General features: G+C 42.2%; 1 protein-coding gene across 1 annotated transcript in view; it reads right to left on the bottom strand.

Moving 5' to 3' along the window:
• Positions 1 to 20,598, bottom strand: part of TMEM233 (transmembrane protein 233) — a 33,138-nt gene extending 12,540 nt beyond the window's left edge. The window contains exons 1-4 of the mRNA XM_063416128.1: positions 20,352 to 20,598; positions 17,880 to 17,946; positions 14,407 to 14,575; positions 1,903 to 4,430 (exon numbers count right to left, since the gene is read on the bottom strand). Coding sequence (XP_063272198.1) covers positions 1,903 to 2,091 — 189 coding nt within the window. The 5' untranslated portion in view covers positions 2,092 to 4,430; positions 14,407 to 14,575; positions 17,880 to 17,946; positions 20,352 to 20,598. The remainder of the gene's footprint in view (positions 1 to 1,902; positions 4,431 to 14,406; positions 14,576 to 17,879; positions 17,947 to 20,351) is intronic.
• Positions 20,599 to 20,872: the final 274 nt, after the last annotated feature.

Here is a 20,872-nt window from a genome sequence, read left to right as displayed (position 1 = left end):
GACACAGGTACACAGGGTGCTGAACCATGCCCTCTCTAGAGGCCAATAGGACTTTCCCTTTTAGGCCCATTTTAAGAAATGGAAATTTGTAGAGAATCTACTTGTAAGGGTCTTTAAGTCTGACCCAAGATCTCAGGTAAGCTCTGCAGACTGTAAAGCTATCTTCTACACAAAAAGAAAATAAACCACTCTCAGTGTTAACCTTTAGCAAGTCCAGCTGAGAAAGGGAGGGAGGATGCAGATCCCAGGAGAAGTGAAAATAAAACCAGCACAGGCTAAAATGCAGAACCTGCAGCTGAGGATAATGCAGCAGTTACAGGTTGCAGTTTGGAAAGGCAGGGGGATCAGGCTGTGGTAAAGAAGTTGGACGTGTTATTTTTATAGAAAATGAGAGGTTTTAGGTAGGATGCTGTTGAAACAGAAGCTATTCCCAGACAGGAGAGGTTATTGGTCTGGGTTTTGTTTCCCCCTGTAAGGGAGTGGGCAGCTGAGACCTGCACAGGCTGTTCAGCATTCAGGAAGTGCTCTTCCCACCCTGGTTCCTTCATATCCCCTGGTGACACTTACTGATGCCTGACTCCAGAAGCCTGCATGAACTTCAACCAGGCTGGGGGTGGAGATTTCTCCATATGGGGTGCAAAAATCTTTAGAGGCCAAATTGTGTCCTTGACAGTTAACTTCTGTACAGCCCTAGCACCTTGATGAAAGCAGTGTCACAGTGAACAGACGCTCCCGGCCCCAGATCATCAGCTCTCATTACTTTATATAGCACCCTCAGTGTCCATGGACAGAAAGGATGCTGAGTACCAGCAGAACCAAATCTTCCCAAAATATGGAAAAGAGCATATTGTATAGTTAAGGTACCAACAAAGAAAATTAACACAGAAGGGAAAACAAACAAACAAAAAAGACAGCTAATACTTAAGTAAAAAACAACAACAACCACCAAAAAAACCCCCACCCCAAACAAACAAACCTCACCAAAACCCCAAAACTTGAACAATGGCTTTGGAATAGTAGTTTTCAAAGTTAGCAGTGTGATTTCTCACCAGTCTTTACTCTTCACACTTTACAAGAATGTGTTTTGGGATATTTTAGACATAGTTAGCTGTTCTTATACTTAATTGGAAAAAAGAAATAACTACATTTTTACTTACCTTCTCAGCTTGGCTGTCAGAGAAAAGGATGAAAATACACAACATGTTTTAAACCTTTTTCAGCTCCTAAACAACAGAAATACATTGCAGAGTTACTGATAACACTGATCATGTATATGACTAGAAAACTCTGCATCTGACTCTGCAACTTTTAACTCAGAGGAAGAGATTCTGTTCCAACAATCCTTTGGAAGTTAAGGGGATTGCTGGGTTATTAAGGACAATGTGTATCAATTACAGATTGTAGGAGTCAGGCTGTTCTCTCAGTGTGTTTGATACTCAATTTACATGGGCAATTGCCAACAACCTACAATCATTACCATTATCTGTATTATTTAATGAATAGTATCAAGGAGCCTGTTTACTGGAAAAAAGGCACTTCTATTAGATTTGATTAGCTAAAGCAGAAACCAAATTTGATTTCCGTTCTCCATCTGACACTTACACACAGATATTGTGTCCAGTTCATCGTGCGACTTAGTTGGTGTAACAAACCCCATTAACTGGAATAAACCTGCCACCTGATAGCCCGATAGTGAAAACTTGGGGGAAGCTGCCTTTCACTCCACATTTTCCACCGCTGCTGGGATAGCTCGGTGGAGCCCCTGCCTGATGCTCCCGGGCTCGCTGCCTCACCCGGTGTCCGCAGGCTCCCGGGACAAGCGGCTCAGAGGCGGCTGGATGCCCCTTTCCCTGCCGGGGCCGGCGGTGGCCCCTCGGAGCCCAAGCCGGAGGTGCTACTCACCATGACGGCGAACACGAAGGCGACGATGTTGACGGGATAGGCGGGACAGAAGCAGGCGAGGATGCTGAGGAGCAGGTAGTTCTTGGGCCGCTGCTGCTGCGGCTCGTCGGGCAGCTCATCCTCGATGTTGGTCTCGGGGCTGTTCTCCAGAGCCCGCTTGATGTCGGCGCCGGCGGGGAGCGCGGACATGGGGCTGCGGTGCGGCGGGCGGGCGGCGCGGAAAGCCCAGCGCTCCGGGCAGGCGGGACCGAGCGGCGCCGAGCCAAGGGAGCCGCCCCGGGACGGGGCCGGGCGGGGCGGGGGGGCTGCCGCGGGGTCTCAGCGCGGGGCTGGCTCCACGGGCTGTTCTTCGTGGGAAGCGCACCGAGCCCGACGCCGCCCGCCGAGGTTGGCAGCGCCGCGGGGTCCCCGCGCTGCTCCTGCCCGGCCCCGGGAGCGCCCCCGGCGCTGCCGCAGCGCGGCCGGGGAGCGAAGCCTGCGCCTGGCCCGGCCTTTCGGGAACTTCTTCAGCGCCCGCAGTTAAAGGACTTGCGCCAAGTTTGCACAACCCCCGGGAGAACTGCGCTGCGCCCTTAAACTCGCGTTTCCAAGTGTCCCGGCTGCTTCAGCAAGAGGGGTAAAGTACGCAAAGCCATTTCCTCGCATCTGGACTGAATTTGCCATCTCCTAAACGCAGCCTCTTGCTGAACTTAGCAAAAGCATTGAAGAGCAGCAGAAACCAACGAACTTAAAGCATTACGGTCAATTTTAAGGCAAATAATTCAGTCCTTACTGAACATGACGTCTGTAACGTGAAACCCACTTTGGGGGATGCACAAAACGGAGCAAGGGAATGAATACTGTGTCTAAAACTTTACATATGGGGAAAAAAACCCCAAACAACCACAAGTAAATAAAGATCTACTCCCATAATGGTGTTGAAGTTGGTGAGGAATAATATGGCACCCTACACTGAGAAAGGAACAGGCTGTTCCTGCTGTATGATATTAGAAAAACCTTCACACCTGTACCAGCAAAATGGAGACTTTTGGTCAGATGAAGGCTGAAGTTGAGATTTTGCTCTCACTGGCTAGTCCTGAGAGAATTTCATTAATTAAGGTTACAAAATATAGTAAAGTGTGCTTACAGCTTTATGAATGAGATGCTTTTATCCCTGGGAGTTTCGCAGTAGACTTGAATGGAGCCACTGTTTCCCTGTTCTGGGTGTTATTCTACAAGATGTGACAGAGTAAAGACTTTTCAAAGGAAGAAAGGTGCAGTATTTTCACTTTCACAGACATTAATTGTCTCCCAGCTGCATGTCTGGAATATAACATGGAGTGAGAATCTGCTGATCTATCAAAGTGTCAAAGACTGTACATCTTTAGGAAAGAGTAAGAAAGACCAGCTTCCATCTGCTTGCCAATATAGCCATTAATGTTCAGGCACAAGCTCTGTGCAGCTGTAAAATCTCTGATCTGTTTCTTCTCAGGGGATTTTAAACACAGTCAGCAGGAAAAGCAGTTCACATCACACCACACAATTACTGTTGGGCCTGATTTCAGTAGGGATGGAGTTCATATTCTCTGCAAGGGATCAGCATCTTCCAGGGCCCCTCAAGCCTTTAATCCACGAGCACACTTTCAGGACCCACTGTAATGGCTCAGAGTTTGAGTTTGCCTGCTGCTGGTTGAAACACAGTTAAACAAGAACCTGTTCTCAGGCTCGTGGATGAGAAAATCCAGCTGCTTAGGGCAGTTTGAGCCATCCAAGGTGGATGTAAACAAAGGCAACAAAAAGCTGTGGTATATCACCTCTGAGGAGAAGGTGAGGTTGTGTGCAGAGATCAGCCAGAGAAATGTGACCCTGGGCTGTGAGGAAACGGTGTAGATTCCTCCTGTTTAACATGAGACATTGAGTTTTAGTGCTTTTCCAGGGGACCTCCAAGAGAGAGATCTGGAGACTGGCAGAGTTACCAGTGACTTCAACAATCTATGTTAAATCTTTCTCTGAGGACAATGAAGTGCAGGTAGAATTTCGGCTCTGGTAAGCTGCACCATGTGAATCCCTTTCTGGGTCTCTCAAAGACACAGATCTAGTAGTAGAACCTGGTGTTTCTTGTGTGTTTCTAGAAACCTTAAAGTTTAATTGTTCAAACGAGGCTGCTAACAGATGCTAATGGATTGCAGAGAAAGGAGACGATAGGAAGTGGTGAGATATTCAGGGCCAATTTGTGCTAATGAGAGCTCATTAAGAGGTTCTTGAGATAAAGGTTCTGTCGGGAGGCAGTCAGTGTGGCTGAATTTAGTGGTTTGTGTAGAAGGTGGGTTAAAATCCAAGAACTGTGTCCCGTTAGGACAAGACTGATTAAATTTTAAACGGCACTGACTTGTAGCCACTTACCGAGGTGAGGAAAAGGAAGGAGGTCCTCAGCCAATAGTTTGGGTTCGCAGGCTGCAGTGAGGGAGGGCAGTTCCAGTCCCGAGAGCCTCGGAGAGGTTGTAACCTCAGAGGGAAGAACCATAGCGCTGAGACGGCTCAGCAGAAAGCTGTGAAAGTGATTTAAGAACGTGAATTGAGAGCTTTAAGATATAGTTCCATGAACAATCATAAAAATAGCCTTCCAAGGGAATGAGTCAGAGTACCCAATATTGCTGCTTACAGCCTTGCACTTCATGCTGAAACCTGAAAGAGAAGCTGATCACTCTGCACAGAGCAGCGACTTTTCCAGGGATATGAGTAAGGCAAGATCATGGATAAATTGCTCATCACGATGGGCAAAGCAGATGGGCCAGAGACATGACAGTTGCAAAATACTTTCTTTTTTGAAAGGTCTTCTCCTGATTTCAGATGCTATGGCTTGCCACCAGGATTCCTTGTAAGGTGGAATATGGTCTCTCCACCACATTTTGCTGTATTCCTGGCTGGTAGGACTCTCCTCAAAGGCATGTTCACAGCTCACAATGGTCCTGGAATGAAGTTCCAGTGTCTGCACACAAGTCCACATAAAGACCAAAAATGGCAGTTTAATACCCAGAGGTTCTTTGGGACTAACTTGTATGTCCAGACATGAAACAGTCAAAGGGCACGTCAGGCTCCAAGCTGAGTTCTACTTACCTGACAAAAAGGTACTGTCACCATTTCCCAACATTTAGCCATGCTTTGTCCTTCCTGAGAGAACAGAGAACCTGCCTACCTTCTACGGGAAGAAAAAAATATAAACTGGAATGAAGTAATTCAGTGCCTAAAATTCTTGTATTGCATCCATTGCACAAATAATTTAAAGTTCTTATATACTTCATCACAATATCTCATGATAGTAAAATCCATCCCTGTTTTAGAGGAAAGCCCTTGGGGTTTGAATTATGCATACACAGCAGGGCTGTTACTTCTGTCACATTGCTCAGTATAACTCTTTCCCTTACCCAAAAAAGGGAACACCTGGAGATGGGACACAAGAGGTTGGATGGAGGCCTCCCATATTCCAAAAAGTAGTATTTTGGCTTGGCTTAATAAGTCCTTGTACAGAAATATTCTGCAGGGGAGCAGGGGGAAACTAACCCACCCTTCTCTTTTCAAAGACAATTCTGTATCTGGTTATTCTGCTCTTGCCAAGCATGTGAGAACCTCCCTTCTCTGCTGGCTGCCCATCCTCAGGATTGCCTGGCCCCTTAGCAACACTTCCCAAACTCAGGGACTGTGGCTATGAAGGAGCAAAGCCAGAGCTGCATTATTGGTTCTTGGTGCTGTGAAGTTGTAAGGAAATCTGTGTCACTCCAGCATCCACTGGAGAGAAATGGCTCCCTGGCTGTTCCCAGGCAGCCCCGCCAAGCAAACCAGTGTCTCCAGCTTTTCCTCTTTGCAGGTCTACTGCTAAATCAGTTCTTCACTGAGTACATTTTGTACATTTTGGTGTCCAAATTTCCTTTGCATAGGTCTTTGCTTGGAAGCCTCTATTTATAGTGAATTGAGGTGAACTGTCTTTTTAACTTCTGCCTGAACTTCAGCTGCAAAAAACATTCCATCTCACCCTCCTTTTTTTCCTGGGGCATTAAACACAAACACCTTCACAATTTGGTTTTTAAAAGTTTTGGTTACTGGCAGGCTTTGGGAAACATCCATGATGCATTTCAGCATTTTAGTTTTAGATGTTTTGGTATCTTAGCTGCTCTTCAGGTGATTACATTGTTTGTAAAGTGAAGCTTGTATATAGATGCATTTTGTTCAGATGTGTTGAGAGCACTAAACTTAAGCATGAGAAGAAATGAAAAGGGAGAGATTTGGGAGGCTGTTCAAACTATTTCTCATTTGGTAATTCCAAATGAATGTATGAATCAAATTATTTGTCAACAGTATGCAATGGAAACAGCTCATTGTTCCTGCTTTTGAAGTGGACAGAGTTTAATTAAACAGTGGAAACTGTTTAATTAAATTTAAATTAAGTGTAATGACTGGAAAGATGCACATTCCCCTCCTTAAAAATTATAGATTAGGACTGGTTTTGCTGTTGTATTTCTGTGAGTTAGGAGTGGCTGTGGGGCTCTACTCTCTACACTGACGCTGTAACAGGTAATGTGAGAGAAATGTCTTTCTTGGTTTAAACCCAATACCAAAGATTTGTGATGAGCTGTTAACTTTGGTAAATTATTCATGGTGAATGAATATGTGACCAGTGAAATGTTCAGATAAAAATAAAAGTTTCCTTCACAGTCTGAGATTGCTTTTTCATTCAGTGACAACCTTCTTGGATGCTATCACAATTTGAAGTCAATAAATAAGTTGACTGTGCAAGTCTGCAAGAGCTCAGACACATGTGGAGATGTCTTTGGGTGTTTTCCATGATCTGTCCTTTTCCACTGTGTCTCCTGGCTTCTGCCCTGTCTGATGAAGTCAGATATGAACATCAGAGGATCTGTTCCAGCAGCTCAGACAGCGCTGGGCATCTGCTCAGTGCCGTGGGTGACCTGTGCTGTGCTGGGAGGAGCCCTGGTTTCATCTCAGTGCTCCACTTCCCTGCAAACCAGTTCATGTTCTTGGAAGTTTTTCTCCTTGTGACTGGCAAGACAGTCTGTTGTAGCACTGAAAGGGCAGGATTTTATCTTACCTGACATTAATGCTCTGAAAACAGAGCATCAAAGCTCAGCTCAGTCAAGTTTCCTTCAGAATTCCTGTGGAGAGCTACTACAAGGGAGTTTGACAGCAGATACCTTCTCATTTATATGCTTCTTTTAAACTGGACACTTAATTTTTCAGATTTCCTGCTATGAGGATTCATTTCAGATGTGGCTGTGCAATGCAGTGCTGTGAATTCAGCATTTTGGAAACAGTACTGACCATTTATTGTCTATGAGTTCACGAAAACCATTTATAACAAACTTGTTAGTTTAAGAATTTGAACAATTTTGCCAACTTGAGTGGTATTGGTATTATTAAAGAAACTACAAATTGATTTGTAGAGGCAAATATTGGAAGATTCCTCTCTTGAATGTTTTTCACAAATTCAAATGTTCCTGGAAATATTTTTGGGTTATTTAATATTATTTCATATTCCATTAATAAAGGTATTTGACACAGTCAGTTTAATTAATTCCCAATCCACAGTCAGCCTGGAATCTTTTCACAGACTTCTCTGGGTCAGCTCCAACTTCACACAACACAAGCAACAGGAAAACACAGGCAGGGCTGTGCACAGTTATGTTACAAGCAGGATAGGTCTTGAACAAAAGGCTAAATACACCCATTAGGCAAAGTTTGGATCTGGACTCACATCTGAACTAGTGGGAGGAGCTGAATACTAATTGTCCTATAAATATTTAATATACCTAGCACTTTCCCATTGTGTAGCATCCCAAAGGAGACATCTTTCTTTCTCTCACACATCCACACCCGTACTCTCCTTTCATTAAGGGTTCCCAAATACGGTAATTAGAACAGTCCTCAAATTTGCATCTGACTGATCAAGGCCACTCCAGCTTTATTTCAGTGTAATTGCAGTGGCCTCGGGTGCACTGGTGAACATGGCCCAGGGCCCAGGTAATTATTGTATCAGAGATCATTTAATGAGGACAAAGCAAGTGAGACACTTTGTGGGATAGGAACCCACCAGGAAATAATCTGCTTGTTAATGTAACAGCACCTTGTTATTTTTTCTAATTTATACATTACATTTATCACTATTTAAAAAAAAAAGTTCAAATGCACAAATTCAATGATTCAATGTTTACCTTTGTCTTCTGATATCAAGACAAGCTGTGGTACAGACTCCAGCACATCAGATTGATAAATAATATCCCAAAATATTCTGGTTTGGGACAGAATTGCCATGCTATGCTCCATGACTGTCAAAAATCCAGGTGCACTGTTGGCACAGGGCAGAAGCTCCTTGGAGGGCTACTCAGAGGGTGTAGAAACTTCTGGATTTCTGTGAGGGTGAGGGGCTTTTACTCCCCTTTAGCTGTAAAAACTGCAATTGTAGAGAAATATTCTCAGCTCCTTGCCTATGACTGAGGAATCTGACTGCCCACTGCTCATCCCCACAGAGCTTCCTTGCTAAATGGTTGTCTTGTTTAATAATTTCAGTATTTTTCTTTTTCACTTGATATGTGAGGAAAATCTGGTAACTCTCCTGGAATTTGTAGAGGGCTTCCAAAAAAGCTGAACAACTTTCAGCCCTTGCTCATGCCCTGGATTCTTTTTAGAAGCCTGCAGTAATCAAGTCTGGTTTTTTACAGGAGCAAAAGCTTGGTTTTCTGCCATTTTTCTCTCAGCCACTTAGATTATGTGTGTCACAGTTCTTCCTCTTTTCCTACACGAAATGGGAACAGCTGGACATTGTGATTGTCCCTTCTCACTTTTAATGCAAAGTTTTAATTACAAAATATGTGTATTTCCCTTAGCTTCAACCTGCCCTCCTCTCTAAGCATGGTTTGAAGACCCACAGGTAAGGAACAGCAGCCTTTGAAAGGAAAAGGATTTGCTGGAATATTCTGAGAAATGTTCTAATGAACTCTCTGTGTTCAACATTTTGATGACTGTTACAGTAACCTGGTCCTAGAAATAAATTAGATGCTGGAGTGGTCAGCCACATGGAGTTCTTTTAAAAATCTGCTACAGTTTATGGCACAATGACCAAATCTATCTAATCTATCTAATGGCTGGGTGTAATTTACAATGTAATGTACTAAAATACAGCTGCCCTAATAACAAACCATATAAATCACATGGGAAAGAAACAACCATTCGCCAGTGGGGGAAAAATAGATGTCAACAAAGAGAAAAGGATTTCTTTTCAGTCTTCCCCTACTTTGGGGTCTAACCTTGCCCCTGTGAAATGCACTGCAGAAGTCTGGATCAACAATGGAAAATCAGAATCCTGAAAACGGACATTGTTCATCAGGACTGACACCACTAAAAATAATGCTATTATGTGGGGCTGATGCCCAGATGATGATGATGATGGATGATGCCCAAATGATGATGCCCATCAGCCCAAAGCCTGCAGGGGATTTGTGTAGCTGGAGCATTCCAGCTCCTTGGGGAGGCACGTTCTGAGGGGAAAGAGTTTCAAGGTTGCTGTGCTTTGTGCAAGAGTGAGTTTTTCCCTTCTGGTGGAATACACATTTTATTTCCCTTTTCAACTGGAGAATAATCAAAGATCTGACTTATAGTACATCAGGTAGATCAAAATGCATCTACAGCTGGTTTTTTTATGTTCAGTGAAGGATTATTAAGAAGAGTATAAGAAACAGGGCAATTTCAGGGTGTTTCAGGCCCTGGTACCTCCTCCCAGCTCCTCGTGATCAGCTGTTTGTTATTCAAAATCACAAAAATTAAGCTTGGGGCTCCTGAGAATTCTTCCCAGCTGTATTTGGTCCCATCTTTGTCTGTCTTTGATAATTTTCTTGTTGTGGTGAATCAGCTTTCCTACTGGGAAATGTGTTCTGTGTGTCGGATTGTGGCTACACAGACCCAGTTACCAGATCAACCTGCTGGTTATGAGATCAGACACTTGTAATAATAATCTGTTCTGATTTTACAGTCATCAACACTCATCAGAGTCAACAAGAATCTTTCCACTGGCCTTGACAGGAGCTGGAGCTGATCCCCAATAGCCTGGAGTTTGTAAGCCTGAGATTTTATCTTCTGCAATGCTACAACAGTGATATTTATTGAAACTTAACAGAAAGAATTGTTGTTATTAGTGTGCCAGGCTAAATATAATTCCATCTCTTTAATGGGCTGGTGTGGTACCATTAATTTACAAGATGGCAGAACAGAGTGGTGATATATAAATCTGAAATTTCAATTGGGAAGATGCACCCCAGTTTCTGAATACCCCTCCAGTGACATTTCTTTCCAATAAAACAGCCTATCTCTGAGAAAGACAGAGATGTTTATTTTATAATCCCTATTTATAAGATGCTGCTTTTTATGTCCAATATAAAACACAGAGGAACTATTGTTGATAAAATAGGATGGTTGGCTTATTTTTTACCATGGTAAATCTTTCCTAGGAGAAGAGAACAGAGATGACAATTTCAGAACCCTTATGAAGCAGAAGGGAAGAGTGAGTGCTGAAAGAGGCATTACTTATTCTTTTAATTGATGAGTTTTCCTGTAGCACTTGCCAGCCCTAAATCCAGGGAATTCTCATGCAACCAGAGCTTTCTACCCACTGACACCCACGCAAATGTTCTTATTTCAGTGTCACAGGTGAAACCTGAGGAGGGAGGGGTTTGAGTGACACTGGGAAGGGACAGCAGGAAACAGTTCATTGCCTGAATCCCCTCCAAGCAAGGGACCAGCCCAAGTTTTCATGGCTTGTTTTGGCTAGTGGAATTTGTTAGTGACTGCTCCATCAGCTGAAATTGTAGAGGGTCAGAACAGGATGGGACAGAACGCTGATCTGCTCTGGTGACCTTTAGCAAGCTGCTTGGACTCTTGGTGCATCTCCAGGTGTTAAATGGGTTACTTGGAACCTCCCTTGCAAGGGTCTGCTGAAATTGAGAGTCTGAGACTCTGAGATTGTTCATGGAAGTATTTGGGAGAATCTAAGATACCTGCAGGAAAAAGCCCTCAGAAGTTTAAAAAGCCCAAATCCTCTTTTATCGGGGTATGGAGCTCTTAGTGTTCTGTTTCAGTCCTTTACGTTGGAAAATAAAGACTTGAGCAGAGCTGAGGATCTATGGATCTAAGGATCCTTTGCCTCAGGAAACTAAGTTTTTTAGAAGCAGGAAAAGGAAAGCTGCTTTTTTGCTCCAGAGGAGCTCTTTGTCACCTCAAAGCAAAAGAAGCAGAAAATTTTTCATTATGCTGATGCTGCAGAAGCAAAAGAGACAATCTGCTTTCTTTTTAGAGGAGAAATGTGGTGGCAATAGGAGAGAGAAGAGCCATCATCAAACAAAAGCATACATAAGATACAAAACCATTAGAGACTCCTAACATTCACACTGGCATCCTGCTCTGGGAGCTCACAGAGCTGCTCAGACATTAGCTAATTACATTTGGCACAATCCTCTCATCTTACATGCAGGAAGACACATTAGGTTGCCTCCTTAGCTGGCAAAAAGTTTGGATTTTGGCAGCATGGCTGGTGCCCTCCAGCTGAGGACAAGCCCCTTTGTTTCCATGTTTTAATACATGATATATAAGTAAATTTCATTTATTAATGAAATTTCACAAACTCTGCCTGCAGTTCCATACAGTGAGAAAGGACCACGATGAAGGTTCCACCTTCTGTAACCACAGTTCAACCAGGAGCTTCCAAGCTGCTAAATTAAGATTTCTTTTTGTTGGCCACAGGGTAACACAACAGCCCTGATGATGAAACTTGACCCAGATCATGGTGGAAGGATCCCAGAAGAACAGCAGTACTGGGGTGTGATAAACGCCAATCACTCGCTTTTTTGAAATTTATGAATATTTAATAAAGAATAAAAATTGGTTACAAAAATATTAATGCAATAATAAAAGTTTAAAAAGTTTTCAGAGACAGGACAAATAATGAGACAATAAAAGCAAAGAAGGTAGCCCGGGCTTTTGTCCCCCCTCCCTCCCAGACAAAGGCTAGGAAGGAGAAGGGCCCAGAACAAAAAGAAGTCTTCTTTTTTAAGCCTTCAGTTTATGACTATTCATATCTTACGTAAAACAAGTAATTTTCAGCTGTTTCTTGTCACAAAAGCTTTCTGTTAATTAAAAGAACGCATGAGAGCATACGTCCTTGAGAAAGTTAGGTTCTGTGGATAAGAGGCCATAAATTCTTCTTCACTAGAAGGTTTAGGGGCCTCTGTGAATGTTATCTCTGTGCTGAGGAATTTTTCTTCTTGAGCAAAAAAATATAACACACATACACAGCTTCTATTGTACTATAACTTATTGTTAATTACAAAACTACATTCACTACATTATTCTAATGTTAATATAGTATAACTTTTCTATCTATCAGATTACATATAGTAAATATCTGCGTAGAGCCACATATACAATATGCCTTTTTCACATGGGGGGTCTTAAAACCTATTGAGGGCTGCAATGAAATTAAAAGAAATAGAAACAAATGGTGGAATTGAGGTTACAGAGATCAGAAGGAGACCTGATTGTGCTTATCTGCCAGAATCACTGCAACTGATTTCTCTGAGCACCAGATCAGGCCTACAGGGATTTTGGAAGGAAGTGTTTCCACTCGATTTTGAGATGGAGGAAAAGAAAGGCATGGATGGGGAAAATATTACTTCTTTACCTGTACAAATGCTAATTTATCACCGCCACATATAGAAAGAGGAAAGCAGGTGCACAACACTTTAATGTCTGTAAGTCAAAGAAATCTGTGTTCTTGGTTCTTTTCCCTGAGAAGCAATTACCTCTTGATAATGAGGGGGGACAAAATAAGGCCGTTAATCAGTAAAATATTACACATCTGTGGTCACTGTGCTCACCTGGCCTTGATCCCCTTGTTGTGGCTGAAGGATAAACAGCATTTCTCCCCAGTGGGCCCTCAGGAAGCTTTGACATGCAGGGAAGCAGCTGATTAAAATCATCAGCTGAGAAAGTCACTGGGTCACCAATTCCATCACGCAGCAACTGTGACCCACCAGGAAATACACATTTGAGCCCAGACAGGTTCACAAATATCACATATTTATCACTGTCTGCAAGTTCAGAGGTGTGATTCTACTGCCTTTCCCTGTAAGGTGATGGCAAACATATGCTGAGGTAATCAGGGGAAAATGTAAAATGTACTTTCAGCTGGAAACCTGGGAAATGCATTTAATGATGCTTGGCTTTTCAATACTGATGTTAATAAGGCAAGAATTAATCCATAATCAGGAAATAACTACAGAATAAGCTCAATGCCAAGTCCCTCAACTGAATAACAAATATAAAATAATTAATGCAAAAAAAAAAAGTCTAAAATCTTACAACTACCCTGTGTTTGGGCTATTTTTGTATAAAGGAGAGCAAAACTGAAGAGCACATAGAGACAATGCTGTTTAGATATGGAAATCAGTTATCTGTACTGAGTAGATGCTTCCCATCAAATAGGTATTGTTAGAGGAATGTTATAAAACATCAAGACAATACAGAAAGTCTGAACTCTGGACGTGCTGGGTGCTAAAACTTTGCCTTTTTAAGGCACGATAACACTCGGTAAAATGCAAAATAAACTGCTGCCTCTGAGAGATTTCTCTTGGTCCCGCATTCAGGGGAACAACTGATGTGATGAGCACACAGAACACGAGGTGGCATCGTTGCCATTTTGGTCAGAGGTACCTGGTTATACTGCACAGGGTAAACGCCGCCAATCTCCTCTCCTCTCCTCTCCTCTCCTCTCCTCTCCTCTCCTCTCCTCTCCTCTCCTCTCCTCTCCTCTCCTCTCCTCTCCTCTCCTCTCCTCTCCTCTCCTCTCCTCTCCTCTCCTCTCCTCTCCTCTCCTCTCCTCTCCTCTCCTCTCCTCTCCTCTCCTCTCCTCTCCTCTCCTCTCCTCTCCTCTCCTCTCCTCTCCTCTCCTCTCCTCTCCTCTCCTCTCCTCTCCTCTCCTCTCCTCTCCTCTCCTCTCCTCTTCATAACTTCCAGAACTACAAGATTTGAGCCCAACTTCAGATCTTGAGAGGGAGCTGTTGGCTTTTTCAGCGTTGCTGAAGTAAAACAAAGGTATCTGCAGAATTCCAGGATCTGTGACAATTTACAAAGCCTGAACAGCTCGTGGATGCAATGACTGCGAACAACTCCCTTTCCAGAGCACAAGTTAATGTTTCTCCTCGAGTGCCCTAACAGTTTATGGCAGATGTCACTTACACTGATGTGATAAAATCATCAACAATGACATATTAATCGAATGATACTGATTAATAGGGCAGTGGCTGTCATAACATCTTTTTGCTGAAGAGTTCAATGTGTCCTGTAAAAAATGAATCCTCATTTAATGAGATCCTAAATGATTTGATCTGGTAACTTTTCAGTGCAGGGATTTCACCTACAGGTGTCTGCCCTCATCACACAGGGAATCAAGAGCTGGGCTTCTCTCACCTCCACAGCTGCAGCACTTCTGGAGAACACACCTGCAGAGCAGCCAGAACATTTGAAAAAGTGTCTGGGTGAATTTTCAAATCAGGATTCTTCCATATTTTTCCAGTTTTTCTGTACATAATGGTCACCCTTCACACACTCTGGGAGTCTGGCAAGCAATGCAGGAAACCTTTAGCAGAAAGAACAGCAATAAAAGATAAGCTTTTGGGAACAAATGCATGTCTGATTAATAACTCAGAGTTTGCCTGGCATTTCTGCCACTTCACAGCCTCCATAACTTCCACAGAAAAAATGGCTCTTTGGGGAATGCACCACTCGGTGTAATTCTGAATGAATCATAGAATGTTTTGGGCTGCAAGGCACCTCTAAAGCGAATAATGCAAAACAGCTTTACTTTATTGGACTTGAGCACCAATTCCCTTTGCTGGGCATTGAAATCAAGATTTTTTTATTGTTCATCGCATTCTGGATGACAAACTTGGGTATGAAAGGAAATAATAAAATCCCAACAAATGCTTTCATTTTACTATAGATTTGTCCTCTTCATCTTTTCTCTATTTATTTTGTTTGGCCTCTGTGGATTTTGCAGTGCAATCAGTGCCTGTTCTGACACACTTTCTGATTGTCTTTACTATCCCTTTTCCCTGTGCTATCATCATTCTCCTCTCTCCATGTGCTGACATAAATCTCACTGATGTAAGTGCTCTGCAATTTTACCATTTCACTCTGAATGCAGAGATACAGGAGGAGAATTACACCTTACAATAAAAATAAAACTCTTGTGAAAAGATTGCCATTTTAAAATGTTCTGTCTAAATCCTGTGCTGCTGCTTTGACAGTCCTGAAGACTGATGTTCCAAACCTTTCTAGTCAGTGCATGACTGGGCTGTGGCTTCCATTGCAAAGGCTGAGGATTTGGCAGCACATCATCAGGAAGAGCTGCCTCCCACCAGCTTAGGATACGTGTCACTGGGACAGGAGGAAAGGGCTGAGATATTTCCTCATTAAACCAGTAGAAAAGGAAGCTCCTGGTTCTCAGCTTCAGCAGGGCCAGTTCTACACTCAGTAGTGCTGGTGTGGATGTACAGCTAAATCCTTATTATCCTGGGGTGGATTATCCAGGTGACTGGAATCATGTCACACACAGCCCTTTTACAGCCCCTCCATGCACTATTTTGAGAAGGGAAGTTCTGCTCAGTGCATTCTTACACTACACTGCTCATATTTGTTTGTTTTTCTCACTTCATGAGAGAGCCAAGACAAGCAGCACGCAGCAGTCAAGTGTTCCTCTGTGATTCAGCTTCCTTGGCAGGCAGAGCATGGAAAAACCAGCCCCACTGTAAACGAGACAAGTGCCTGGGGAAAGCAACGCCTCTGCCATGGCTTTGTGTGTCCACGAGAGGGGTGAGCAGCCTTGTCGGAGCAGAAACGGAGATTTCAGTCCTCACAGGCAGCCCTTGGCAGGGCAGGGCTGGCACAGAGAGCTGAACATGTCTGTTCTGTGCCGGCAAAGCCAAAACAACCCAGGGGTTCTGTGCCTCCTTATCAGTTTTGTCCATCTTTACCACATTTTCTTTCAGTTCTCATGCCCAGCTGCCTTAATCTTTCCATGTCGCTTCCAAAATATTTCATTTGTTTCAGAGCCTGGTATTTCTGAAAATACCACCCTTCCTGCCTGCTGCAAAAAACCAACCCAACCCAACCAAAACCAATTTAAAACTTAAAGCTGTGTTTTGAACATGATCATACTTCTGCAGAGTTAACTGGAACACGCTAAAGAAGGCAGAAAACAATGAATGTGAAGAACATATTTGATGTTCAGCCTGTGGGCAATAACACCAGCTTTTGCTTTTGCAGTATCCTGTATACATCCCCATTTTACAATTATATTATAAGTGTTTACATTTTATATCAACTTGAGGGTGTAGGTAAGAAAATCCTTCAAACTGCGTGGGGGCTGAATTTATTATTCAATTTTTGTGTGAAAAGAATTACAATGTCCAGAGTAAATATACCCAATGTATATACCCAGAATAGTCATTCAGAAATAACCCCAAAACACTGCTGTAAATATTTAACCTGTAATGTATTTTTTGTCACACAGTCATAAAACTGTCCATCATCATTCCTACATTTTTATTTTAATGGCAAACCACACAACTTCATCTTTAAATGGCCTAAAAACAAAATCTGATCAAAAGCAAGCTGAGTTATGTTACAAGAGTTACAAAAAACAGTCTCTTCCTACCTCTCAAGGCTCACTGGGGTGTCATGTAAGAATCAAGCTGCTTCCTCATGATCTTCTGCCTCATATTGGCAATGAGATGGATTTGCTTTTAATGGAAGAGCTTTCAGGGCAGCTAAAGCAAGACAGAATTCTACAACTGACATCCTGTGGTAACCATTTTGTGGCAAGCAGCAGTGTTGTTCAGAACATACAGCAAGACCTCTTATTCTCACAAAAAAAATCTGAATAATATAATGTACAGGCAGGGTTTTTTAAACTCATATTTGTGGAATAATTTGACATGTTTTTAACAATGGTAAATGACATTGAATTTGGATTGTTATAATCTTTCACTCCAGTCACATCCTGGCAGGGAAGTGCCCTCACATTGCATTGGGATGTACTAAAAGTGCTGCAAGGTTTCCATGGCCTGCGCTGCTCTCGTGTCAGAAAATGCTCCCTGACATTTGCATGCCAAGTGCTTTGCATGCAGAGGGCTGAGTTTGTGCAGCTCATCAGCTTCAGAACCACTCCTGTGCCCTTACCCTGCCCTCTGGGCCGCTGCTTCCTTGGCATTACTCTCATGGTCCTTAATGAATGGCAAGTTCACTCTAGTTCTTCTGGCAGCAAACCCCAGGACATAACCACCTTTAAAATAATGTACACTGTGCCTTCTCCAGGATGTGAGACATTCTACAGGTGCTGATAAAACACTCTTAATGTTACACACTTGATGGGGCCATCCAAGTATAAAACCTATTTCTCTTGACCTCAAGGGGGAAAAAAAACAACTCCAGCAAAGTCTGTTTGTAAAAATGGTTTGTCATGTTGCTCTTATAGATGTGGAAACCACCACAGAGCTGAGTGATGAGGAAACACACCTCATGTTAGCTGCAAATGTTACAGAGAGACTACTTATTTCTGGTGGAAAGAGAAACAATTCCACAGAAATAAGATAGGACATTGCTTTTTCTACAAAGCTGCTGGAGCACAGGAGCTCTTCTGTTTGCAAAGGCAAGATTTATGGAGTATTTTCCATACTGAAAGTACATACTGCTTGCACAGCAGCAAAATGGTTATTCTGACACCCATGCAAAAAAAAAATGCACATATTATCTGAATTTACTGAATGCTGAATTAGGCTGTTTGGGAAAAAAATGATAAAAAGAAAGGAAAAAAAAAGGCATAAACTCTGTTCTGATGAGTTGCTTTCCCTTGTCACTCAGAAAGCCATCAGGTAACATACCTGCAGTCCAACCTTCTTAATCATCTTTTTGTTTATGAACACCTTTTGACACCTCTTCATGTTTTACCTGTAGGGATGCCAAAAAATATTCTGTGAAATCTTGCCAACTCATAGTGACTGCTCTCTCCCTTCCAGAGAGGATGCCACATATGCTAGCCTGAATGAGACATCCTAAGGAAACCTGCTGCTTAGTATTTCTGCAAATTCAAGTTTCTTCAAAGAAAAATAGATTTTTAGACAGGTTTCAAGATAGGTGCCCAAATACAAATGCACCCAAATCATTAATCACTGTTGAAAAGGTAAGCTTTGTCCTTTCAGCTGTGAAAACCCCTAGCCATTAGGTAGAGGACACTAAATATTTTTTAGATTAGGTGCTTATAAAAATAGTATATTAGAAAATAAGGTAGATTTGAGCAAACTATGTAGAAAGTCTGTTTTCAGTGCCATGCTGTGCTAGTGGCAAAACTATCAAGTCTGATGAATTCCTAAATCTACTGTATCACTTTGCCATTCTTTTTCTAAATGTCATGTGGAATTCAATGCATTTAACACCATCAGGTATCTAATTACATCTCTGTGTCTCCTTATCAGCATCCACCACCACTCCAGACATCCTCAAGCAGCCCTTCACTGGCTGCAGTTTCCAGACTCCCCCTCTTAGAGCAGATCTCTCTCCAAAAATACCCTTTATTTTTTCTGCCTCCCACTGTAAGGTGAATGCTTTTCTTCTCCTCTCCAAGGAACACTTGCAAAGTCAGTTTAACTCCCTGTTTGTCTTGAAGTTAACATCTTTGTTGTCCTTCCCGCTGCTGTTTCATTCCTGCTTTGGTGCCATTCCCCGGGAGAGACAGACACACCCATTGTCTCTGTGTTATTCCCTCCAACCACTCAAGCAGTAAAACACCAGTCAGACTCCTTAGCAGAAATCCCAGTGTTAGCTGTCAAATCCTAAATCATCCTCCGAGGTGCTTGGTGTGTCCCACAAGGCAATGAGTGACATTTCCCTGAGCACACAACGCCTTGAAGCTGTAATCCCCAAGTTCAAAAAGTCCTTTTCCTATTTTTTTTGGGAAGCACTGTGTACAGAAGAGGAAATGGCTGCTGAATGGTGGCTGTGTTAAATAGCAGCCTAAAATATTTCTACATGGTAAAAGTCAGAACCCTGCTTGGAAGAGCCTGGTCCTTTCATTCATCTCCACCTGGAGAAACTGAAGACAAATAATCAAGCTTGTCTAGATTAATAATAATATTTTTAAAATATTAACCTCCATAGCTGTGAGCTAGTCAGACATTAATTAGAAAAGAGAAAAAAAGCAAAGAAGGATTTAGTAATTTCATCTGACTTTGATTTCTATGCCTTAGTTAATCATCTGCGAAATGGGGTACTATATTTACCTGTTCTGCAGAGATCTAACAGTGATAAATCAGTTGAAGAGGCATTGATCAACCTCAAAGAAAAGGCACAAATTCAGGAATAAGTTCTATAAGGAAGATCCTTTGCACAAGTACTTCTATCCTCTTTTAAAAAATACATTTTTTATGGAGAAGTCAAAGCTAAACTGCTGTCTGGAAAGCTTTGTGGAAAAAAAAAATCCGGTTAGTGTTTAATCTCTCATACATGTCCCACATTTTCCTTTGCATTGTGAAGAAAATGTGTGTCATCTGAACTGGTCTGCATACACACACTGCTCATTACACAAGAACCATGAAAAATTAGGCTTGTATTTTGTACATTTGGATCATATACTCCCTGTCTGTGGAAAATGAGATTTTTAATTTTTCTTAAAATGGGGTGAAGAAAGCAAGCTTAGAACTCTAATCTGCTTTGTAAAACCTTGGACTGATTGGGTGGGGACTGAGTGATAAATGATATTTCCTCAGCAGTGACCTGTTGTTCTACCACAGCTGCCACCACTGCACCTTCAACATTTACCTCTGTCAGCATGATGTAACATTTAAACCTTTGCACTAATGCAGCTCCTCACTCAGCCACCAAGCACTGAAAAATCCAATTTGTGTAAGTAAAGGTACCTTTGGACAAAAGGCTTTGTACTGAGTCGTGAATTCTTAAAAGAAATCTTTCTGTTAGTCACGCTCAGTTGTATCTACAGATTATCTGCCTGCTACAGAATCTCTTTCCCAGCTTTGAAATATAAATATGTGCACATGTGGGTAAGGGTTGTGCGTTCTCTCAAAATTATGTCTCTATGAGCTACATGAAGATTTGGGAATTTGGGGTATGAGGCTACAAGGCAGCTGTACTTGTAATCCATTAATTGTTTTCCCTTCTATTCTGTTAAATTGTGTTTGCACTTGAATGTACTTCCAGCAATATATTGTAGCAATGAGTTCCTAAATTTAATCATGCTTGAAAACACTTCCCATTGCTTTAAATTTTCTGCCAGATAATTTAATTTGGTGTGCAATAAATCTGGTGTCAAGGGAACTTGTGAATAACCACTCTCTAATCACCTTTTTTCCATGCACTCCATGATGTTAGAGAGATCTGTCATAACCTTGTCTCCAGCCATTTCTCTCCTGCCCTGAAGAGCCTCAGTCTGTTTAATTGGTTCTCATGTGGAAGTCAGTTCAGATCTCTACCATATCTCACCACTTCTTTTCCAATCAAACTTTACTCCTTGTGGAACCAGCCTGGGTGAATGGGAAGGACAGGAACTGATAAAACACTTAAAAAGATTTATATTTTTCCATAACTTATTTCCTTTTTTAGCTTCCTCTTCGTTCTTAGGGTCTTTCTTGCCTTTTTGACAGCTCCTGAACAGTCCCAGAACTCTCCCCAATGGCTCTAAGAGCTCTTTCCTGAGTGGTAATTTAGAGTGTAGTAGAGCATGCTGTCAGCCTAATAATGATAGTATAAATATCAATTAAAAAGTAATTAGTAGTGCTAAATGGTAAACGTGCCTTTCTGGTCCAGTTTGACTTGGAAGGAAATGAAAAGATTTAAAATCACCCAGTCTTGTAGTGAACTGCAC

The sequence above is a fragment of the Prinia subflava genome, chromosome 19, assembly GCF_021018805.1.
Source record: "Prinia subflava isolate CZ2003 ecotype Zambia chromosome 19, Cam_Psub_1.2, whole genome shotgun sequence".
NCBI classification, from domain to species: Eukaryota; Metazoa; Chordata; class Aves; order Passeriformes; family Cisticolidae; genus Prinia; species Prinia subflava.
This window is presented reverse-complemented; position numbering and strand designations above follow the sequence as displayed.